A 24,464-nucleotide genomic window follows, 5' to 3' on the forward strand; every position below is an offset into this window, starting at 1 on the left:
CCAACTTCCTATTTCTTTAGACTTGAGAAATTTCACTCTAAAAATAACACTATCCATAAGTTAAACATTGATGGTGTTAATACAGATGACCAAACATTTATGGCTAAATACTGTAGCAATTTTACAAAAAATTGTATAGCTCTACGTACTGTCAGGAATCCACAGATATGTTGTTTTTTAACTCACTGAATAATGAGCTAATCAGTGATATAGAATCTAAACAGTGTGATGAACCCATCAAAGTTGAAGAGATTATAGTCTATCAAACATCTAAAGAACAATAATGGAATTGATGGAATTACATCAGAATTTTACAAATTATTTTCTAAGCCTTCCTATTTGAAGTCTTTATAGAGAGTATTAAAAACAATGTTCTCCCTCCTACAATTTTTATTTTACCTTTATTTAAGTAGTCAGTTAAGAACAAGTTCTTATTTTCAACAAAGGCCTAGAAACAGCACCACCCAATGGTACACAGGCCTGGAGTGTAAAAGTGGAACTTTTGGCTGATAATTCTTTTGATATCTTCCTGCCCAATGTAACGGCTGTTGATAGCAGGAGGTACAAGTGTCTCCTGGCAGCACCTGTAGGAGAGCAGAACCAGGAGGGGCAGGTTCACCTCAGAGTGACAGGTGAGTGTGTTCTATTCTCATTGTGTGCTTGTTTTGGTATGTAAACAAACTGTATACTGCATGTGGATGTTTTAAATTGGACCCCAGAGAGTTCCTCTGTGCTGATATATACTCTTTTAAAGTTTCCAGTGGTGCTCAAGGATTTGTGTATTATTTTTTCATTTGCAGGTTGCCTTTACAATAAGTCCACAGACCAATCAGAAAGCAATACCATCCTAGTTCTTTCCATTGTGGGCCGTCGACATGAGCTATACAACTGGTCACTGATGGTCTAGTGGTTAGGATTCGGTGCTCTCACCGCCGCGGCCCGTGTTCGATTCCCGGTCAGGGAACATACTGTTTTTCTTTGCTCTGAACAGATATTTCTGTACTAACAGTTTTCACCAATGTTCTCTTCATAATACTATGATAATGTTATATCAGTGTAGGCTGCTGAGGGGAGGACGGCTCATAGCCGAAAAACCAGATTGCATACCAGAGAGAATACTATAGACATCAAGAAAGCCAGTCAATTGATTATTGACAAGTTTTCCAACACTTTTGATGAACGAGAAAAAATAGAAATAGGCCTATAACAGTTAGGATCCGCTTGATCTCCCCCTTTGGCGATATACCACAATCCCCCGAGGTGCCTTATTGCTATTTTTATTTATTTATTATTTAACTAGGCAAATCAGTTAAGAACAAATTCGTATTTTCAATGAAGGCCTACACCTGCCAAACCCGGATGACGCAGGGCCAATTGTGCGCTGCCCTCTGGGCCTATCAATCACTGCCGGTTGTGATACAGCCTGGAAAAAATGGTTACCAACGTAATTTGAGTTTTGCTAAAACATAATATCAGTCAGTGTCTGATATATTTGTTTATTTGGCTATTACCGGTTTCAGTCTTCAATAGTATCAGCAGTTGTCGTGGCCGAGTGGTTAAGGCGATGGACTAGAAATCCATTGGGATCTTCCCGCGCAGGTTCGAATCCTGCCGACAACGTGATATTTTTCTCCTGTGATTGGTAAATCCCAGGCGTTTACATTGTATCATAGATAGCCAGTATCTGTTATTGTATCACTACACATAAATCGCTAGCTCCACGGTATCAATCTTTACCTACTTGAAATGAGGTTACGCCTGTCAATCAAACACTCATGTTCATGACAACAGTCAATAAGCAGCAGTACCCTGAAGCTATGGCGGACGATTTGGACGAATTGCTAGATGAGGTTGAAACAAAGTTCTGTCGCAATGTTTCATTGACGCCACAACTTCAAGCTCCCTCAGATTTATCGACGGCTGGGAAATGTTTAACGCAAACTGGGAAAGAAAGAAAACACTGGTGCGTAGTAAAATGCAAGTGTCAACCGGCTAACGTTAACGATAGCTAACGTTAGTACGGGGGAATGAACTAAAGTTAGCAAGCAAGGTTAGCAAATCAAGTTGTTGACCATGACTGACACAGTGGAAGCTTATGCAACGTAACTAACGACGATAGCTATGTAACGTAGTTGCAAACGCCAGCCTTCCTAAAATGCATTGTTATTTCATCAAGCATGTTAGCTAAATCACCTAGTTAGCTATGTAACGTTAGCTTGCTAAAACTGTTCCTCGCTTCACACCGTCAGCACCACTGACGATACACCCAGAAAAACGGACAGCGAAGATATAGATGCCCTTCTTGAGGACATACTTGACGATGATTTCGATTCCCTTGCGCTAAACGTGAGTAAATAGCCTTAGCTACATTGCCTTGCAATGTTGAATGCAGTTTTTTGTTGTTGTTGCTAACAGCATCTACTGTCCAGTAGTAGTAGCTAGCTAAAGTTAGCTGTCTGGATATCACACGGATGTATTAGCTAGCTATAATGAGATAAATATGAGGCTGTTTGATTGTTTTTAGCCTGTTTCCAATGGGAAGGTTGCTATCATTTTTGTCCTTCTGACTCCAATGCATCAGCTAACGTTACATTGCAAAAGGGCTGGCCCGTAGTTGGTCTCATATTTGCTTAACTCTACACATTTGCAGACTGGACAGCTTCCTAAAATGACGAAGACATTGCCACAGTCCACAAGAAAGTAAGTTTTCTTACAACCCTATAAAAAAAGATTAAAAAACATAACTTATTCATGCAAACATAGTTAGTTGACCTGGCTGAGTCGCCGAATAGGTAGGCAGTTGTCGTGGCCGAGTGGTTAAGGCGATAGACTAGAAATCTATTGGGATCTTCCCGCGCAGGTTCGAATCCTGCCGACAACGTGATATTTTGTGTTGCAGCCTGTTGAATCATAATATCTGGCTGTATCATCCTGTCAGTGGTATACTGCAAAAATTCAATGTTGTGTTCATATGACGTTATTATTGAAACTCAGTAAATGTTATCTAAGACATCTGTATATCTCTGTTGCATGCAATCAATGTAATTGTATGTTTTACCGTTGTCATTATTTTAGGCAGACCAAAATGGTAATTCACGGGGAGCCATAAAATCTAGTAGTGAGCCTTTGGTAAAGCATGTATTTGATAAAAGCTCTCTTTTGATCCCCATTTGTTCTTATGTGAGCAGGTGCTGCCCAGTTTTCCTTGGTGGAAGCTCCATTGCAAATGGTGTAGGAACAGCTGTTTCACAAAGGTAAAAGTGCTGTTTAATTGTAGTGCAGGGATCATCAACTGGATTCAGCTGAGGGCCATTCAGCTGAGGCCAGAACATAATTATGGATAATTAGTCAACTGCAATTTGATTGCAAGAACCCCAAACCGATATAATATTTAACTACAACAGACTAATTTCAAACCCTGCTTTCATTTGTGTATGATCACATACTGTATCTCTCTATATTATGCGTGGGAATCTTATGTCCAACAATAAAATGATAAAATGTATTTATTTATTTTGCTCAAAAAACGCAGGGGACCAAATAAAATCACCTAAGGGCCATCAGTTGGGGAACCCTGTTGTAATTGTGTGTGTGTGTGTGTGTGTGTGTGTGTGTGTGTGTGTGTGTGTGTGTGTGTGTGTGTGTGTGTGTGTGTAAAGCATGGATCACATTTTAATTTGACTCACTGTTTAACATGTGCTGACAGGTCGTGTGATCAGCTGAGATGTATCTCCTGTGACTTTCGGGTGGCCATGTTTGACGATCATGAATGGGACCCCTCTTGTGATTACCTCTTCTTCAGGTGAGCCTCCTCTCATTGGGCCCGATGTATCTTTATGGGGTAACAAACTATTTGCGGAATTTAAATATTGTTATTATCTTGAAACAAGTTGGAAGTTGATACAGAAAACAAAATCCCAAATGTATCAGATTTGAACAGAAGAGGGCAGTGTAAACCTTTTTATTTTGGGACTTCGTGAAAATAAACTGGAATAATCTTCATTTGATTCTTAATGTAAAATGGTTCAATATTGTGTTGTTTCACTGACAGAGAGCTTGCCCATGATAACAAAGACTGACACTTAAGCTTAGTTAAGGAAGTGAAGTGGAAGACCTCATAGCAGTAGCGGTGTGAGTATGCAGGCATGGGTATTTGGTGCTCTTAACACCAAGACAGTAATTAAATTCTTCTAGGCTACACGAATTTGATACAAATGGTGAGAGTTGACTTGAAATGCAAACTAAGAAAGACAACAGACAGAAGGGCTGTGCTCATATGGGAGAAAAACATTTTAAAATAGAAAAACAAAGGCTATCTCAACCACAATGTTGTTGGTGTTTTGGTGCACGTTCCAAGCATGTGGGTTTTGCTGTCGGTGTTATCACAGCAGTGAACTAATTATCTGTTCTGGTGGACACTTGGGTGGTTTCAGGCTTTGTGCTGAAGTATAGAGGTTACTAAGTGTCTGAGAGACCAGGGCTCCTCTACAAGTCATGGGGATTCATTTATCATTCAAATGTGCTTGTTAAATGCAACGTAATATATTGTGCAAATGATGCTTCCACTCAGATGAATTCCTTCAGCTGTAAATTGCAGGTTAACTCTTGAATATGTGTGATGTTTCCAATCATTCCACAATCTTTCAGGGGTTCTTGGAGGCTGGTTTTGTTCCATGCACATGACCAACTTAAATAATCAAGTACTTTGTGAATTTAGTACTACTTATCCTATCTATAACTCTACATACCAATACTGTGAGAGATTTTCACCTACTGCTCATTGCTTAGCTAACCAGCCTTGTCTCTTTGTATCTCTGCAGGAACAACATGCCAGACTGTCAGAAGCTGCGGGCTAAGCTGAGGAGAAGAAAAGGGGCGCGGGCGTACGCCTGCCAGTGTAGCTGGCACTCTGCTCGAGACCTCACCGACCTGAGAGAACAGCACCAGCTCAAGTGGGTCTGTGGGAAGCATGAAGTATGACAGCCTTCTCTCTATCACACACACACCATCACTTTGCAGTTACTTGAAAACCAATGTCCTCTTGTTATAGACATCCCAACACACATTTTTCTGCCTTGAGAATGATGTAGGTCTTTCTCTGCATTACATTTAGTGTGTTCTGGGTTTAAATGTAAATGAACAAGGTAGGTCTTCTGCTATCTTTAGAGATGTGATTTTAGCTAGCTCAGTTTTAAGAGCAGGTATATGCCAGACCATACTTGTGTGAAAACGGTACTTAGGAAAGATGAGGCTAAATTGAATAGTCTTTTATGTATAAAATAAAATAAAAATAGTAATGAAGACATTCCATTATCTGGTAGTATTTCATATACAATGCTGTTACATGCATTTCTGTAGCCTTTCCTTCTGTCTTAGTTTCTAATTCCCTTGTCCTTTTGTTTATTTCCTCTTCTGTCCCTTTGAGTGAAATGCATTCTCTGTTTTAAGGGATTTCTGATCTTACCATTCATGTATTGTGTATAGTATGAAGGTGAGGTTAGTGTGAAGGTAAATGACCCAAACCTTTCTTGTTGCATCTGTGCTAGACATTTAGAAGAAGAAAAAACATTAAACATAAAATAATCACTTCACTCTGACAGTCTAGTAGTTGATACTTTATAAATGAATCATAATCAAATGAAGTAGTCTGTGGATAGTTTATTAAATATCTACTAATTCATTCATTAGGGAAGCCCCCCCCCCCAAAAAGCTTAACTTCCAAAGACATTTGTTGTGATAGCCCAGTCAGAAGTAGATATTTTCGATTGCAAAACATGTGCTCATATTATGTACAAAGCATCTGCATATGCGTTTATACACTAGGCTATTCACATCAAGTCTTAGTTGAATAAATGTTGTATGCACTTCATTTTTGTTGCTTTTTCTCCTTGATAATATTAACACAATTGAATTTCAAGTTTAAAAAGTTTGACTGTGCGTTGTGTGGCTCAGGTCACCGTATGAATCAATATCAGTGACAGTGCTGTTTGTTCACAATGCTGGTCATTCTGTGCAGTGGAGAAGCGAAGGTGGTTAAGACCGTTGGGCCAGTAACCGAAAGGTCGCTGGTTTGAATCCACATGCTAACGAGGTGAGAGAAAAAAATATGTCTGTGCTCTTGAGCAAGGCAATTAAACAAAATTGCTCCTGTTTGTCTTTCTGGATAATAACAACTGCTAATATGTAAATGAATCTGTTTTATAGTTCTCATGCTATGTTTGATGAAATGCTAGTAATTTGTTATGTCATCGTAGTCACTGTCAGAAAGAGACTGGTCCGGGACTTCCTTCACGGTAACATCACCAATCCCCTCTTCATCTTGGACTTCAATGTTCTCATAAAGCTCAGAGGAAGATGAGCTGCTTGAATCTTCTGTATAAAGGACTCACATTACCATTTACATACATCCACAATAAGCTACATGTTTTCAGCAATTTGCATCTACAATACCTTCAGAAAGTATTTACACCCATTGACTTGTTCCATATTATGTGGTTACACAGCCTTAATTTAAAATGGATTCAATTTAGATTTTGTGTCACTGGCCTACACACAATAACCCATAATGTCAAAGTGGAATTATGTTTGTAGCAACACTATGTGCAATAATAGTGTTCAACATGATTTTTGAATGACTACCACACGCAATTATCTGTAAGGTCCCTCAGTAAAGCAGTGAACTTCAAACCGATTCAACTTCAAAGACATTCAAGGTTTTCCATTGCCTCGTAAAGAAGGGCACCTATTGGTAGATGGGTCAAAATAAAAAAGCACACATGGAATATCCCTTTGAGAATAGTGAAGTTTTTCATTACACTTTGGATGGTGTATCAATATACCCAGTCACTACAAACATACATCCTTCCTACTCAGTTGCCGAAGAGGAAGGAAACCGCTAAGGGATTTCACCATGAGGCCAATGGTAACTTTAAAACAGTTACAGAGTTTAATGACTGTGATGGGAGAAAACTGAGGATAGATTAACAACATACTCCACAATCCACAAGAATCTACTGCACAGTTGTGATCCATGTAGGGGAATACGTGTACCTGGTGCCGCCATTGAACATGACTTCATGTCAAGGACTAGGCTTAATCTTTCTCAAGGGAACCTACCCTTAATCGTAATACATCAATGTTTGAACATTTCAATCACCCCTTTGCATGAACGGCATAGCCACAGCAAATAGTGGTGCTGCAGCACCCCCTAATAAATTGAAATGACGTCATAAATAATACGTACATAAAAATCACAATTAGAGAACTAGGGCTTAATTACTCCTGTATGAGCAGAGAAAAGCACTCCTCTTTACTCACAGTCGCATAGCAGCCTAGACCTACTCCCAACCGAAAGCCTGTGACTTGTCAATGTGATTTTGTTTAACTGACTCTCCATCTGTATATTTGGTTAATTCTCTGTCTGGGCAAATAAGTAGAGGTGGTAACTCATCTATTTGTTTGCTAATCTATCACTGATTAGAAACATTTAGCATACAGTAATGTGCCTTAAATCAAGCGTAGGCCTATTGTTATGCTCAATAGCGTATAGGCAACTCCAAAAGCCTGCAGAGGTTGTGAAATATGAACAGGAGACTCATGCTTTTGAAAATATAGATTGCTATTATTCTCTATCAGTATCATGATGAAGATACTCTCAATGTAAGACCCTACGCCTGCTCCCTATCAAAGTGGAGGGAGGGTAGAAAAGAGATGAAACGTGGATCAAAAAAGCATGGGCTTGCCTTGGGCTCTGTTTCAAAATCACTTTTTTTATATGACAGCTGTTCTACACGTTGCTGTGATGCAACTTGTGTGGGAAAAATATGATGTCTTTTATTCTGTTATATTTCATTATATTCTCAGCCTACTAAAAAAATATATGTGTGTTGACTGTGATCAGTGTAGCCCAAGTGTCTTGTCTGTTTAAGGAACAAAATAACTTGATTTTATATGCATGGCATAGCCATGTAGCCTATCGGCTGCACAGACCAGTAAACATCATTAAACTCAAAATATGCCATTCTATTATTTTGAAAATAAATTGTATTGGTCCTATAATGTTTCTTAGGACCTGCCAAAAAACTCATTCATTATGGATTTCTTTGTGATGGTGTATATTTAATTGATTTATTAAAACAGACAACCACCCACATCTACTCCCACTCCTAATTATGCCGGCATGTGCATGGGAGATATAAAAGGCTTATCTCGGCAAGAATGTGGTAAAAATGGGACTGTGAATTGGGTCTGTAAAACATTGCCAGATAAATAAATAAAAATACAGGCAAAATACCTTAAAGTCTGTCTATAACGGATATTAGTGTCTGTAATCTAATTGACTCTGTCATTCTGAGGTGTAGCTCTCCATAGCTTAATGGCAGATTAGAGTGAAAAACAGAGCCAGGCAATGTCCTCCATCTGAATGAGGACCGTCTCTCTCTTCAACTCTCTCTCCCTCCCTCTGTTGGATTCAAGCATGTGCCTGCCAGAAATACTACCCTTTCCATTATTCACTGTGATAGTAAATGTGGCGAAAACTAAAGGAATTAAGTACAATTTAAATCCTCACAGATGTTTATGCAACATACCCAATGGCTCCATCTGTCAGACTACCTTAGCTCTTTGAATTGAGTTTTGACACAATTTGAAATCACATTGGCTTATAAACTTAGAGAAACCTTTGAATATGATTTGTTCTGTTTCTTTCAGAGATTACGTCAAATTAATTTGGCAGGTTTTGAAACACAATATGACACAAGAAAGGTGACTGAGAATTAGTCTCTGCAGGGAACATTACACAGTTCAATGGAAATTCTGTCCACCTTTGAAACACATGCACAGACTCATCAGAAATGTATCAGGTACCTTGATTTTGACTGCTCAGTAGGTGGCAGTTGCTGTTCACAGGCTGTTGCTGATCCTGGTGTGCACTGGCTGATTGCACAGGGGAATGTGTATAGGTGTTCTCTGAGGAGAAAATGAGAAAATGTGCTCCCAATGAAGTAATTACGAATCTACATACTTTCTCCCCAAAACTTTCAAGACAATTCTTTCATGTACTGTTCTGTAGTGCAAAAAGCCTTTGCTGTTGTGTCTACCCCATCCAGTGTTTAGACACAGCCAGATGAATTGTGTGTTGTTGTTCCTGTGTATTTGACTTGAACGGACCTGACTGTAGATGCTGTTCCACTGCCATCCCCACGTTGTAGTAGGATTCCCCTGATGATGTACTGCTACTTGATCCCATGGATGGCTCTCTTCCACAGATCAAGTCTGTGAGGGCAGTTTCTCTCAAATCTGGACATGGGTGGTTAGCATTCCACACAGTTACTCTGTTATCATTGATTCATGAGAATGGATTTCATAGATGCACTGACTGAGTCTGTTGCAGCATTTGCCATTGAGCATTTTGGACTGACCTGAGTCCAGCAGCTCCTTCTCCAGTGTCTCAATGTTCTCATAGCATTCCCCAGAAGACGTGCTGGATGACACCAGCGAATGCACTGGACATACAAATGGTTGTTAGTGTTAGTATGTTACGATAGGGCACTTATTCATCTTTTCTGTCACCATGGCAAGTTTCAGCAAATTATACCTTTTCTGATTCCTTGTCCTGCAAACGGTTGTAGAAAAGTCTCAGATTTTAAGTGGACATTATGTCCTTTTAAGACTAAGAAGAAACCTGTCGGACATGGACACAATATGATCATGGTAAAAATCTGGTTCACCCAACCCTACAGTAACTTACGACTTTGGGTGGCAGGGTTTTTTCTCTCAATGCCGTTGATTGTCTCAGCAACAATATTATATTTCTCAGGATTGTCAGAAGTCTCTGCTGTCTGCGTGGTTTCACATGGCTCTCTGCTTGTGCTTACTCCATTGTCAAGGACCCTGACTAATGAAAACATAAAAGACCATTTGGTTGGCACTGTGAGTGAGTCCTTGGACCACTTTCTCCCTTAATAGCCATGTGTCACTTCCCATCTTTTTTTCTTTTAGTATTGCACTATTTATCCAAAACTATGAAGATGAACTGACCAAGTGCAGTAGCCATGGCAACAGAGGGTTGGTCATTGAAGTCATAGTTTTCATAGTCAGAGTCACATGAGGCATCGGTGTCATTCTGAGTGGGTTGTTGGGAAAGGTACTGTGGAGCTGCATGAAAGATCACATAGAGAAAATGTATTCTGACAAATGGGACACTTGAACTAATAAGACATTTCCTGAAATTGCAAGTAACTAATGGGCACAGAGAGGACAAGTGCATCAGTAGGAACTCACTGTAATCAGCTGTGTCTGTGGTGACTGTGAGGAGGTTGACTCTCTCCCCTCGGTCAGTGTGTTGAGACTGGATGGACAGCAGACGGCCATCTTGTCTTTGGTGAACCAGAAGTGCTAGTAATGAAGGGAAAGTTTTGCCTTTGAAACTCATCTTTCCCGAAACTAGGATAATAGATTTGTTGGCCTTTGTTGTCTTTGATGTTGGACAAGAAAAGAAGGACAATACATCTCAAAACCAATTAAATATTTTAATTAGACCACCATCACATATGGCACATATTCAAAGCATTATCATCCCTGTGAAATAAAATATGCTGCTTTTTTAAGTTGGTGTGAAAACAACACTGGTGGTGGGACTCTCTTAATGAGCAATCAACCAACCCAGGGGTATGAATACTGTTCCAGTTGAGTGATTTGCTTTGTGTACTGTATTGAATCACATTGCATTGTGTTGTTGTATTATCATAATTGGCAAACCATTGAGAAGAATATGTAATACCCTTCAGACAAAGCAGTTTCTCAGTGTTAATTACTGCTCATTGATGATAGCATGTTTGTTGTTGTTGGTGTGAACAAATGGGAAGAGTGACAGTTGAGTATGAGGCAATGAAAGAGAAAGAAAAATGGAGAAAAACAATGACTCACCAGCTCTCCTCCTGTAAGACAGGAAGAGTGAAGCATTGGAGAGGAGTGTTAGGAGGAGGGCTATAGACAATGCGATGCAGCCCCAGACAGCAGCTACGGGAGGAGAGGACCGGCTCTCTGCACTGGTGACTAGTAGAACTGAGCCTGCTGGAAACAAGAACAAATCATAGTGCAGAGTACAGACTAGATAACAAATTCTTGTTGACATGTTCTAATGAGCAGAGCAGACACTCTTGGTGTATTATTACACAGATGGAGGGTCATGTGTGTCAGCATCTATTGAATGTACCTGTGGTTGAAGTCTGGGTGTACTGTTCTGCCGTCTCGTTGCCTGGTTGAGATGGAATTCCTGTCAGGGAAATGGAAAAGTCCTAGGGGTGTTAGAGAACTAGAATGTATAACAGATGCATGGCTCACTTCTCCTGAGTAATCAAGGCACTCTTGTTTGAAAGACGGGGAAAAGGTTTGTTTAACAAAAACATTTGCTCAAAAATTGAAAATCCAAGAGGTGTTGTGTTTGTCCATCTGTGTATCTAATGATCTACTGAACCAATATCTGACTCTTATTCAAGAGTTAGACATTGCAGTCAGTCATTTGGCAATTACTGCAAGGAATGTGTGTGTTTCTTAAAAAATGTACTTGAAATGTGTAGGACTCCCAGATTGATGGATGTAGCCTTCTGAGTAGGCCTACATAATAAATCACTTGAGGTGTTCTGATGTGCATGGTCAACAAATGTGCTGGTTGATAAAATACCTGTATTTATGGGAAAGATGTTTGAAAAGGATATTTTGTTCTTAAATGATATTGTAATGGTAGAGTTATGTCCTTCATGGAGTTGTTCGGGAAGTCTGCTCAATCCAAGAGTGCAACCAATTGATTACAGCATTGCCCCAAAAATGGAGGAGGCGGGTGGCAGCTGGGGGAGGTAGGGAACTGGTCTGTCTGCCCAATATAAAGGATCAAAACTGGAGGAGGCAGGTGGCAGCGGGAGGAGGTAGGGAACTGGTCTGTCTGCCCAATATAACGGATCAAAACTGGAGGAGGCAGGTGGCAGCGGGAGGAGGTAGGGAACTGGTCTGTCTGCCCAATATAAAGGATGCAAACTGGCGGAGGCAGGTGGTAGTGGGAGGAGGTAGGGAACTGGTCTGTCTGCCCAATATAAAGGATACAAACTGGCGGAGGAATAAAAATATCATAAATAGGAAAGTATACCAGTTTCGTTTGAGGACCAGGATGTTGACAACTGTGCCATACAGATTGCAAAATAGTTGGGAAGAGATTGTTGATGTACTGATTCCATGGTACAGGGTGTATGAGTTGATATATTAAACAACGCAAGATTCAAGACTTCGTGCTTTTCAACTAAAATTATTATATAGAATTCTTGCCACTGACAAAATGTTGAATATTTGGGGCATAAAATCATCGAAGCTCTGCAGATTTTGTTGTGAGGATACAGAATCAATAGACCATTTATTTTGGTATTGCCCTCAGGTAGTCTGTTTCTGCTCTCAGGTTCAGGAATGGCTGAAAATGCATAGCATTGATCTAAAACTGACCCTAGAAGTAGTACTGTTAGGAGATCTGGAGAGACCGGGTCAGTCAATTATCTTCAACTCGCAATCTGTAGATTCTATTCGATTAGATAGATTGAAATTGTACATTAAACATCATATCATAGTTGAAAGATATGTGTTGCATAGAAACACGAAGTGGGTGGGCAGCAGAGATAGATGGGATGGGCTGAGGGTGACCAGCAGACATAGATGGGATGGGCTGAGGGAAGCTGAGGGTTGGTATGTGGAACTGGAGACAAGTGGGTGTGGAGTTGCTGTGTGAGAGAGAGAATGACCCTCACACAAGGATGGATCTGTTGCAGAAAGACTGATACATGTTTGATAGTAGTAGTAGACACCCTCACACAAGGATGGATCTGTTGAGGAAAGACTGATACATGTTTGATAGTAGTAGTAGACACCCTCACACAAGGATGGCTCTGTTGCAGAAAGACTGATACATGTTTGATAGTAGTAGTAGACACCCTCACACAAGGATGGCTCTGTTGAGGAAAGACTGATACATGTTTGATAGTAGTAGTAGACACCCTCACACAAGGATGGATCTGTTGCAGAAAGACTGATACATGTTTGATAGTGGTAGTAGACACCCTCACACAAGGATGGCTCTGTTGAGGAAAGACTGATACATGTTTGATAGTGTCTTGATGCTGTGTTGTTTATCCTTCATGTTCTATTACTTTAATGTTACCCCTTAAAACATGGTCAAAAAAATTGTTCATTTGGATGCAAGATTTAAAACCCATGGAAGTGCCAAACAACTGTTGTTATGTTGAGGTCAAGGCAGTTTGGATGTTTTCTTACCAAGGAACTCTTGAACTTGGCTCCCAGGTTAAACATCTTTCATTGAGGGTCTTCCTCAGACAGAGCTATGGTTTGACATGGTTTGTCTACTTTCTGAGTGACATGCATTACTTTGGCCTGTGTGTTTTTGTGCTGCCTGTGTGTTTCATTTTCTTTTCCCGTTAATAAAAATAACAATAATTAATATGCAAAGCAGCTGTCTCTTTTCGGCTTATGACCTTTCACATCACCTGATCTCTGCATTACTGTAGGAGGATTTGAAGCTTGTTCGTCAGTATCAGTGTTGAGCGTGACTGAGACTCTGCTATCCATTCAGACATGCTGATAAGGTCACGAGCCAAATCATTCTTGATTCGCAATCATCAGAACCCTGATTGTCGACAGCGTTTAGCATGCTGAAAATCAGCGTTAAGATGATGGGGACTTGGTTCGCCACCAAGACACCGGATGTTCAGTCATGGTAATGTGTTTTACATGTTATTACTGCACTATCCGTATTCAGACCAATCTAAGGAGAACATACACACATCATGTAACAGCATAGCTATTTTAAGTAGTGGGCATGACATTGATTTAGCTTCTATTCACATTTAAAATGTCATTTTTAAATGACATGATTGTGAAACCAGTAACTGACAATGATAATATTATAGCTGCAGGCTTACCTGAACAAACCACTGCAGCGTCCTCTTTGTGTCCACAGTCGTTGACTGTCCCCAGGGATGGACACTCCCATAGGTTCCTCTCGCTCCCCCCACAGTTCACCTCATCTAAGAGAACCAGACCAACACCCGCTTCAAAGGACCCGTCCTGCCCACTCACATTTAGGGCAGGGCCACAGCCCAATTGAGCACAGACCACGCCCCCATCTCTCAGGTCCCAATTATCGTCACACACCGTTCCCCATTTTTCCTCTCTCCACAACTCCACCCGTCCTTCACAGTGGTGTGAGCCTCCAACCAATCGCACGGCCTGGTGCCCTGAGGAATGGACAGATCAACCAATCAGTTCATAGATAATCAGTTAACCTCGATAGAAGCTGGGCCTCACTCATCATTAAAAAGCAACTTGAAAATGGAATCGCGCTGGAAGGAGGAACTTGTTGCAAAGAGTCCACAAAACACTTGGAGAGCAATCCATACGATGGCTCTCCATTGCATGCAATTTGCAGGCGTTACTGCAACAACGTGTTTGTGGTTGCTCAAGATGCTTGCCGATCCAAGCATAAGCTTTGCAATGACGGTCTTACCACAGGTTATCTCAGTCAGGTTAGAGCAGTCTGTGTATGAGAGCTCTGTACAGTTCTCCACCAGTAGGTCTCTGTAGACACACTGGCTCAGACACGTTGAGCTGGAGTAGTTTAATGTAGCTGTGCCATTCTGTCGGCGCTCGTACACTGCCCCGCAGCTCAGGTTGGTACATATGTCCTCCACCACTTTGGCCCACTCTGCAGACCCAAGGTCAAAGGTCACTGGCCTCCACAGCCCTCGATGGAGCACCTCGACAACCCCAGAGCAGTGCTGAGATAGCCTGAGGGGGTGAGATATGGCTGGAGGGATGGAGAGATGCAGAATCAATATGAGAGTGAAATACAGATGACTGTTTATATTTCCCCATGTAGTGTAGTCACATGTACAGTACATGTTATACAGCATAGTACACACACATACCCACACACATTGAATGCCCTAGCTGTTTGTTGGCCTATCGGTTTCTGTGCTATTTGCAGATGTTCAGCAGAGCAGCCACATCCTGTGAGTCATGTCCTGTGGAAATGTCACTGGGTGGTGAATTCGGAGGGGGACACTGAAGTCGACCAACCTGATTCTAGAACCACCACGGGACCAAATACTCTCAGTGGTTTCAAACCATGTGACACTGGAGCCTTTGGTACTGCATTTCACTCTTCAGTCTTCACTTTTTTCCCTGTTTAAATGTGGTGGATGGAATTGCACTTCATTGAGGTTCAACAAATAGAGAATGAAAACGAGGTTAGTGTAGTATGATTATAACTGAATAACTGATTGATAGTATTTTCCTTAATAATCTGACTCCTCTGGACCATTTGATATCCTCTATGACACGAATGACAATTGACCCATTATTTTTATTTTATGTTTGTGTGGGATGTTCCTCCCACTTTGCACTAGTGGAGCCTTACGCATCACCATCACCCTGGGAACAGTGAAAATATCGTCTCACTATGGCTTAATTGCTGGTGACCTGTGTCATTATAGTAAAAAAAAAAGCCTTTGCCTCGTCTCATTTCGATCTCTGTATAATGACTTGTGAGCAATCAAGTTCTCTGCAGGATCGTTGCTTGAGGTTGTGTCTCCTCCCTCTAAGAAGCACACAGACACCTTACCCATTCATCCCTCTATTTTTGCACCTAGCAATTTGACAGGATGGGCACGAGGGATTGGAATTTGGGGTTTAGGAAGGAATTAGGGGTGGTATTCAGAGAGTAAGATCAATGTAGATTGCAGTGGCCTCCGGAACCAAATGAAGCTTGATTGGAGGCTCGGGTTCTGAGGATCTTTTTAGCATAATACCAACCATTTAAATAAAACTGGAACTCACTTAGATTGGATGTCTGCTGCTCATCAGTCTCTCTCGACCCAGAGAAGTTCCCCGGAACAGAGTGGTCTTTATTTAGAAAGGCTGAAATATGACAAACAACAACAACAAACTAAACTAAGATAAATTAAACATTATTGTAGTTATGCCTAGATGGGAGTATTCATGCAACTGTCCAATCAGTTATTTCAGCCTACTTCATTTTGCCAATGCTACATGAAGCCCAGGGCACATACATTACAAACAAGTTATTGAATTTGGCTCTAATTAGAATAATCTTTTCCATTTTGTAAACTGTCTGTTGGTGGTATTTCAAGGTGGCTACACAATAGTCCCATTAGACGGATATAATATGGAGTCTGTAAATCACTATATTTACACTGGTTTTCACAACAGCTATTATCAACTGCCTCAATTGGTTAATTTAGTTGTTAGATGGGTATGCCATGAATAACATCTGTGGCTCATTGTTGAATTAATCGATGCAGATAATGCATCATCTTTGTCAAGCAAAATAATAGTTTGTTCACGCTTTAACCCATGTCACAGCTCTCCTCCTCAGAAAGCAATTCATTTTGAACTATCACTTTGTTTATGTATCACTCTGTGACAAACTAGTGAGTCATACAAAAACAATTACGCTTCAGCCAATCATTGTTGACTATGATTGGTTTGAATTCCCTGCACTTTTATGTTGCTTCAAGCAGTCTTTGAATTTTAGCTAGCTAGTGTTTGGTGAATCGTATTGGTTGTTGCAGTAAACACCTTACATTGGGAAGTAAAGTAATCTTCTGTAGGATTATGCAGCATTTAGCCTACACCTAGTTGGCATTACTACGGTCAACCCCTTTTTGTATGAATATTTTATCATTTGCTTGAACACACCAACACGTGCTGTCAACAAGTAGAATAAAACGACATGCTCTTGTACATTCAGACATGAATAAGAAGCAAACAGAAATTCATAAAAAAATATGGTGATGTAGAAGCATAATAAAAAAACAAATGTGACTCCACTGCCGACTATTTTGATGTGCATATCTTCAGTATTATCCAACAACTCATTCAAAACAATTCTAAAATACATTTGATGCTGTGTTTGATGTACATAGAGTACAACCGTCATACTTTCCATCAAAAGAGCCACTGAAAATAATATAGTTGAATACAATCAAAGTGGAAATATTAACATCCTTTTACAGTGGATTAGTGATAAGGTTCCTTCTATTAAAGATTGGCATAAGATACTATTTGAATGGGTGCCTCTGGAATATCTGACATGTACATTGCATTCTAAAACAGACCAGTTCTACAAAGTATGGGAACCTTATCTAAATGACCTAGAACCTGAGGTATCAGCTATTATGCTGCAAGGATTCTCTTAGAATGGCGGGGATCTATGTATTTCAGAACTACACTGTACGTTCCATGTGTGGAACCTAAACCTCTTGGTTTAAACTGAGATTTTTTGTTTAATTTCCGTTTGTAAGTTTGTTTAAAATGTATGTATTGAGAGATGCAATGATGGTGATGGGGTGAGAGAAGCACCGAGCGGGAAGAGGAAAATGGTGTACGTATGTATGTGTGTGTATGTATGTGCGTGCGCGTTTATATGTGTATATGCATGAGTGTATGTATATGTATGTGTGTATGTATATATATATATATATATATATATATATATATATATATGCGTAGATATGTGTAAGTGAGTGCTATTTTTTTGTGTTATTTTGTGTGTGCTTTGTTTCTGTTGTTGTATCTCTTAATATGGGTGAAAATTGTGAAATTCCAATAAAAATACTGTTACAAAAAAAAAAGTTGAAATATTAGATTAAACTGTGTTACCTTGAGAGAGGACCAGAACTGGCAGAAGTATTGTCGTCCTGAACAGTTCCATCTCACAGAAAACAGTCAGGCCGGGGGCCTTTGAGCATACTCCTCAACAGAAACAACTTTGTTCTTTTAATATTAATAACAATCAAATGAGAAATAATGCAGGTTACTGATCTTATCATGAGTCAAGCGTGTGCTATATGTCAGAACTTGTGTACTCACTCTATTTCTGTTTGCACTGCTGCAGCTTGTGGTTTCCATGAGCATCGTCTCTGACACAAAATCAAATAGACTTCTGTCTGTAGAGCACACTACTTTCTCAGACACATAGACTGGCTGTGAGATACACCCACTGCCGTACACACAACTACAAGAGGTTCAATTGTTGGCTAACACCCTCAACAACTGATTTTAACCTCCCAACGCAACACACAAAAAAGGTTGAATAAACAAACAAACTCAAATTCATATGCAATTTTAAAGAGGCTTACTATTATCTCCTTATGTTGATAAAGAGGAGCATGTAAAATTAATCGGACCCAAATAACTCTGTTTTAAGATTCATGAGAACACAATAATACATGGCGTCAGACCAAGGCTCTGCATCTGTCCTTGTGCTCCTAGACCTTAGTGCTGCTTTTGATACCATTGATCACCACATTCTTTTGGAAAGATTGGAAACCCAAATTGGTCTATACGGACAAGTTCTGGCCTGGTTTAGATCTTATCTGTTGGAAAAGATATCAGTTTGTCTCTGTGGATGGTTTGTCTTATGACAAATCTGCTGTAAATTTTGGTGTTCCTCAAGGTTCCGTTTTAGGACCACCATTGTTTTCACTATATATTTTACCTCTTGGTGATGTCATTCGGGAAACATAATGTTAACTTTCACTGCTATGCGGACGATACACAGCTGTACATTTCAATGAAACGTGGTGAAGCGCCAAAATTGCACTCCCTGGAAGCCTGTGTTTCAGATATAAGGAAATGGATGGCGGCAAATATTTTACTTTTAAACTCGGACAAAACAGAGATGCTAGTTCTAGGTCCCAAGAAACAAAGAGATCTCCTGTTGGATCTGACAATTAATATTGATGGTTGTACAGTCATCTCAAATAAAACTGTGAAGAACCTCGGCGTTACTCTGGACCCTGACCTCTCTTTTGACGAACATATCAAGAATGTTTTAAGGACAGCTTTTTTTCATCTACATAACATTGCAAAAATCTGAAACTTTCGGTCCAAAAAGGATGCAGAAAAATGTATCCATGCTTTTGTCACTTCTAGATTAGACTTCTGCAATGCTCTACTTTCCTGCTTCCCAGATAAAGCACTAGCACTAACTGAAGTTTATTTAAACACAGCTGCTAGAATCTTGACTAGAACCAGAACATTTGATCATAGTACTCCAGTGCTAGCCATCGGCTTCCTGTTGAGGCTAGGGCTGATTTCAAGGTTTTACTGTTAATCTACAAAGTATTACATTGGGCTTGCTCCTACCTATTTCTCCGATTTGGTCCTTCCGTACATACCTACACGTACGCTACTGTCACAAGACACAGGCCTCCTTATTGACCCTAGAATTTCTAAGCAAACAGCTGGAGTCAGGGCTTTCTCCTATTGAGCTCCATTTTTATGGAATGATCTGCCTATCCATGTGAGAGAAGCAGATTTGGTCTCGACCTTTTAGTCTTTACTGAAGACTGCTCTCTTCAGTAGGTCCTATGATTGAGTGTAGTCTGGCCCAGAGGTGTGAAGGTGAACAGAAAGGCACTGGAGCGACGAACAACCCTTGCTGTCTCTGCCTGGCCAGTTCCCCTCTCTCCACTGGGATTCTCTGCCTCTAACCCTGTTATGGGGGCTGAGTCACTGGCTTACTGGTGTTTTTCCATGCCGTCCCTAGGAGAGGTGCGTCACTTGAGTGGGTTGAGTCACTGACGTAATCTTCCTGTCCGGGTTGACGCCCCCCTCGGGTCCATGCCGTGGGGGAGGTCTTCATGGGCTATACTCGGCCTTGTCTCAGGGTAGTAGGTTGGTGGTTGAAGATATCCCTCTAATGGTGTGGGGGCTGATCTTTGGCAAAGTGGGTTATATCCTGCCTATTTGTCCCTGTCCGGGGGTATCGTCGGACAGGGCCACAGCATCTCCCGACCCCTCCTGTCTCAGCCTCCAGTATTTATGCTGCAATAGTTTGTGTGTTGGGGGGCTAGGGTCAGCCTGTTATATCTGGAGTATTTCTCCTGTCTCATCCGGTGTCCTGTGTGAATTTAAGTATGCTCCCTCTAATTCTCTCTCTCCTTTTCTCTTTCTTTCTTTCTCTCACTCTCTTTCTCTCTCTCTTTCTCTCTCTCTTCTCTAGGAGGACCTGAGCCCTAGGACCATGCCTCAGGACTACCTGGCCTGATGACTCCTTGCTGTTCCCAGTCCACCAGGTCATGCTGCTGCTCCAGATTCAACTGTTCTGCCTGCGGCTATGGAACCCTGACCTGTTCACTGGACGTGCTACCCTGTCCCAGACCTGCTGCTTTGGACTCTCTCTCCACCGCACCTGCTGTCTCTAACTCTGAATGATCGGCTATGAAAAGACAACTGACATTTACTCCTGAGGTGCTGACCTGTTGCATCCTCTACAACCAATGTGATTATTATTATCTGTCCCTGCTGGTCATCTATGAACGTTTGAACATCTTGGCCATGTTCTGTTATAATCTCCACAGGGGCACAGCCAGAAGAGGACTGGCCACCCCTCAGAGCCTGGTTTCTCTCTAGGTTTCTTCCTAGGTTCTGTCCTTTCTAGGGAGTTTGCAGAGCCACCGTGCTTCTACACCTGCATTGCTTGCTGTTTGGGGTTTCAGGCTGGGTTTCTGTACAGCACTTTGTAACATTGGCTGATGTAAAAAGGGCTTTATAAATATTTTTGATTGATTTACTTGAAAAGCTTTATATGCCAGAACAATTTTGAGAGAATCTGTAGCCGCTGGCAATACTAAACCTGCATTATTACTATCTAAATGAAACATTGATCGAAGCGAAGAGATTTTCATCAGTGTTTTACATGGGCTGGAGAAGAATTTAAGCACTGTTTGTGTGATTGAGAACAAAGACCAACTCCAATACCATTCAGTTGGTAAATTATAGGCCCAGAGTAGGGGAAGGCATGGAAGGTCTGCCTGTCTGCCTCGACAGTCGGAGCAATTAAAGGAGTTGTGTAGAAGCTGTCCCCATACACAGTAATGGAATCTATTTAAGGCTATTTTATGATAGCACTTCACAAACATCCTGAACTTCAGTACGCAAAGACCACCATTATTACCAATAAAGACTACCTCTAACAAGTAAACGTTTCCTTTTATGTGAGGCAGCTGAACTTAACTTGAATGGAAAAGGCCTTGGCTGTAACATAACCTTGAATATAATTGAGTCCCCATATTACCAAAGGTCATCAAGGTAATTTCATTTGAAATAAAAAACATTTCTCCAGTCCTTGAAGACACCTCACAAACCTGAGGGCCAGGCAGGAAGTTATCGTGGAACCTTCCTCATCCACACAGACCGGGCCTATTCCAGTGAATCTAATTAGGACTATTGAAGCTGCCAGTACAGGCCTGGCTCTATGGTTGCAGCCTGGAGGCAGGTTTAGGGATGTCAATACAAACTGCCTTTAGCCACCACAGCTGAGCTCCCAAGAGTCAGCCTAGTCAACCTCCCTATCCATTTAACTCTTTAGAGAAAGCGAATCATGCTTCACACACCTTGACCCTGCTTCACTCTTTAGAATTGTGTTTCTATTCAGTTGGCTTCCCATTTCATTTGATTCGTCATGTAGCGCCACAGAAGAAGCTATATGAGTCTCCATTGAGTCTGAAAGTTTTATGGAAAACATACACTTCTCAATGAGAGGTGACTTCACTTTCCCTTCCTGGGGATTGACTGAATACAATAACGTCATGCTGTATCAACCATAACAAATACAGTCAACATACAGATGTAGGATCTTAATTTGATCACCATGTTGCAGGAGAACCTTCCTGCATGGCAGGAAATGTAAAACTGGTAGTGTATTTGAGGTTTAAAAAGGCAGAAGATTGTAATTTCCACTTTGAAATTTGTTACTTAATTTTCCCCTAGGAAAAATGTATCAACCCCTATACGTTTTTTAAAATTAATTATAATCCACATAATAATTCTCATTTCCTGTTGCTGCAGGATTATTTTCAATGATGACCCTCACTTCTGTCATCTTCTTTCTTTCATCTCCTCTCTCACCCCACATCTCTTTCATTTGTATCTTTTGGGGCAGCTTTTATTCAGCTTGATACATGACTGACACATCTAATCCACCGATGGCAAGGTAAATAATGGATTGTCAGGACGTGACAGATGGATGACTTGCCCAGAGTTCTTCTGGGAGCGGAGTAGACTTTTTAAGTCATATGTCAATCACGTCTCTCCTAAACGACAGCTCTGCAGACATGCCTGTGACATGATGGGAAAATAACATAATCAGCTGAGTATCCTAGTGACTGATACAACAACCATATAGCCTTTTTTTCAGTTAGGTGAGGACAATGAAAAACCTTTGTGTTTCATAGCGCTAATTCAAATCAAATCAAATCAAATTGATTTATATAGCCCTTTGTACATCAGCTGATATCTCAAAGTGCTGTACAGAAACCCAGCCTAAAACCCCAAACAGCAAGCAATGCAGGTGTAGAAGCACGGTGGCTAGGAAAAACTCCCTAGAAAGGCCAAAACCTAGGAAGAAACCTAGAGAGGAACCAGGCTATGTGGGGTGGCCAGTCCTCTTCTGGCTGTGCCGGGTGGAGATTATAACAGAACATGGCCAAGATGTTCAAATGTTCATAAATGACCAGCATGGTCGTATAATAATAAGGCAGAACAGTTGAAACTGGAGCAGCAGCACGGTCAGATGGACTGGGGACTAATTATTACTTGAGTTAAACCTATATCTTCCATTTGTATTCAAATCAAATCAAAGTTTATTTGTCACGTGCGCTGAATACAACAGGTGCAGACCTTACAGTGAAATGCTTACTAACAGGCTCTAACCATAGTGCAAAAAAGGTATTATGTGAACAATAGGTTGGTAAAGAAATAAAACAACAGTAAAAAGACAGGCTATATAGAGTAGCGAGGCTATACAAGTAGAGAGGCTACATACAGACACCGGTTAGTCAGGCTGATTGAGGTAGTATGTACATGTAGATATGGTTAAAGTGACTATGTATATATGATGAACAGAGAGTAGCAGCAGCGTAAAAAGGGCGGGTGGTGGGACACAATGCAGATAGCCCGGGTAGCCAATGTGCGGGAGCACTGGTTGGTCGGGCCAATTGAGGTAGTATGCACATGAATGTATAGTTAAAGTGACTATCCAAAGAGTAGCAGCAGCGTAAAAAGAAGGGTTGGGGGGGCACACAATGCAAATAGTCCGGGTAGCCATTTGATTACCTGTTCAGGAGTCTTATGGCTTGGGGGTAAAAACTGTTGAGAAGCTTTTTTGTCCTAGACTTGGCACTCCGGTACCACTTGCAATGCTGTAGTAGAGAGAACAGTCTATGACTGGGGTGGCTGGGGTCTTTGACAATTTTTAGGGCCTGGTGTAGAGGTCCTGGATGGCAGGCAGCTTAGCCCCAGTGATGTACTGGGCTGTACGCACTACCCTCTGTTGTGCCTTGTGGTCAGAGGCCCGAGCAATCGCCATACCAGGCAGTGATGCAACCAGTCAGGATGCTCTCGATGTTGGAGCTGTAGAACCTTTTGAGGATCTCAGGACCCATGAAAAATCTTTTTAGTTTCCTGAGGGGGAATAGGCTTTGTCGTGCCCTCTTCACAACTGTCTTGGTGTTTGTTGTTGATATGGACACCAAGGAACTTGGTCCACTACAGCTCTGTCGATGAAAATGGGGGCATGCTCGGTCCTCCTTTTCCTGTAGTCCACAATCATCTCCTTAGTCTTGGTTACGTTGAGAGATAGGTTGTTATTCTTAGTCTTGGTTACGTTGAGAGATAGGTTGTTATTCTCAGTCTTGGTTACGTTGAGAGATAGGTTGTTATTCTTAGTCTTGGTTATGTTGAGAGATAGGTTGTTATTCTTAGTCACGTTGAGAGATAGGTTGTTATTCTTGCACCACCCAGCCAGGTCTCTGACCTCCCTATAGGCTGTCTCGAACAGTACCTTTTATTGTTATCCCTGCAGAGTATCTCCAAATGATGCCATGAAGGTTAGTTCCCATGACTAAATGTCGCTTCCTTTTTATATGATATGATTCCTACCTACCTTTCCAGTCTGGTGACTTTATCGCCTCCCACTGCCCTCAGGGCCTTGCATAAAGCAATGCCGACCCATCATTAGCATAATGTGGTCACAATCAGACAATGGGCAATGGAGATTACCTGTCACAGAGTTGGGCTTGAGCATCTTATTCAATGTATCACTGTTCCTCCCAATGACATTGGTATTATGGTCACTTTGTCTCTTCTATTACAATTATTATTACTGTTCCTGCCATTCCTATTGATTAATGAAAGAAAGTGTTTCAGCTTCAGAGTGATAATTTAGACAAACTCATATTAATCAAAATGAACAAAACCCCAAACAGGTTGAATATTGCATTCAACATAGTACAGCATTATGAAATCAAATGTTTTGACAAGTTAATTATTTATGTTCCAATTACAATTAGCCTCTTTCACCCCTCATTTAATCTTACTTTTGG

The 24,464-nt window shown here is 41.0% G+C and overlaps 2 protein-coding genes and 2 non-coding genes across 6 annotated transcripts; 3 read left to right on the forward strand and 1 right to left on the reverse strand.

Annotated features, from left to right (window-relative positions):
* The first annotated feature begins 1,538 nt into the window (after positions 1-1,538).
* trnas-aga lies at positions 1,539-1,620 on the forward strand. Its single transcript has one exon. It is a non-coding gene; the product is annotated as a tRNA-Ser (tRNA).
* On the forward strand, positions 1,591-6,395 carry cfap418 (cilia and flagella associated protein 418). Its single transcript, XM_042304645.1, has 8 exons — positions 1,591-1,963; positions 2,250-2,346; positions 2,651-2,700; positions 3,189-3,254; positions 3,707-3,802; positions 4,821-4,974; positions 6,017-6,091; positions 6,255-6,395. Exons 1-7 carry the CDS (start codon positions 1,776-1,778, stop codon positions 6,035-6,037), a joined length of 672 nt encoding a protein of 223 aa, XP_042160579.1. The 5' UTR covers positions 1,591-1,775; the 3' UTR covers positions 6,038-6,091; positions 6,255-6,395.
* On the forward strand, positions 2,800-2,881 carry trnas-aga. Its single transcript has one exon. It is a non-coding gene; the product is annotated as a tRNA-Ser (tRNA).
* On the reverse strand, positions 6,230-18,061 carry LOC112222888 (T-cell differentiation antigen CD6). 3 transcript variants are annotated; one of them, XM_042304643.1, is made up of 14 exons: positions 17,947-18,061; positions 17,737-17,843; positions 15,892-15,972; positions 14,561-14,860; positions 13,977-14,291; positions 11,216-11,275; positions 10,927-11,073; positions 10,282-10,395; positions 10,039-10,155; positions 9,749-9,895; positions 9,420-9,503; positions 9,169-9,297; positions 8,866-8,967; positions 6,230-6,372 (listed from the first exon to the last, which is right to left on the reverse strand). In XM_042304643.1, exons 2-14 carry the CDS (start codon positions 17,786-17,788, stop codon positions 6,230-6,232), a joined length of 1,791 nt encoding a protein of 596 aa, XP_042160577.1. In that variant the 5' UTR covers positions 17,789-17,843; positions 17,947-18,061. The 3 variants fall into 3 exon arrangements, with proteins under 3 accessions (XP_042160577.1, XP_024241511.1, XP_024241510.1); XM_024385743.2 differs by having other exon boundaries at positions 10,927-11,070; positions 17,737-17,980; XM_024385742.2 differs by having other exon boundaries at positions 17,737-17,979.
* Between the last annotated feature and the right edge of the window lie 6,403 nt (positions 18,062-24,464).

Source organism: Oncorhynchus tshawytscha, linkage group LG23 (genome assembly GCF_018296145.1).
Source record: "Oncorhynchus tshawytscha isolate Ot180627B linkage group LG23, Otsh_v2.0, whole genome shotgun sequence".
Taxonomy (NCBI): Eukaryota; Metazoa; Chordata; class Actinopteri; order Salmoniformes; family Salmonidae; genus Oncorhynchus; species Oncorhynchus tshawytscha.

What these genes read in the sequence shown, in the direction of transcription:
- cfap418 (XM_042304645.1), top strand. Translation starts at nt 1,776, where the DNA reads ATGTTCATGACAACAGTCAATAAGCAGCAGTACCCTGAAGCTATGGCG. An exon ending in TCGATTCCCTTGCGCTAAAC is followed by an intron (nt 2,347 to 2,650) that starts GTGAGTAAATAG and finishes ACACATTTGCAG; the next exon opens with ACTGGACAGCTTCCTAAAAT. An exon ending in TGTGATTACCTCTTCTTCAG is followed by an intron (nt 3,803 to 4,820) that starts GTGAGCCTCCTC and finishes GTATCTCTGCAG; the next exon opens with GAACAACATGCCAGACTGTC.
- LOC112222888 (XM_042304643.1), bottom strand. Translation starts at nt 17,788, where the DNA reads ATGGAACTGTTCAGGACGACAATACTTCTGCCAGTTCTGGTCCTCTCT. An exon ending in GTCTTACAGGAGGAGAGCTG is followed by an intron (nt 10,396 to 10,926) that starts GTGAGTCATTGT and finishes CTTCATTACTAG; the next exon opens with CACTTCTGGTTCACCAAAGA. An exon ending in ACTGAGCAGTCAAAATCAAG is followed by an intron (nt 6,373 to 8,865) that starts GTACCTGATACA and finishes TCCTTTATACAG; the next exon opens with AAGATTCAAGCAGCTCATCT.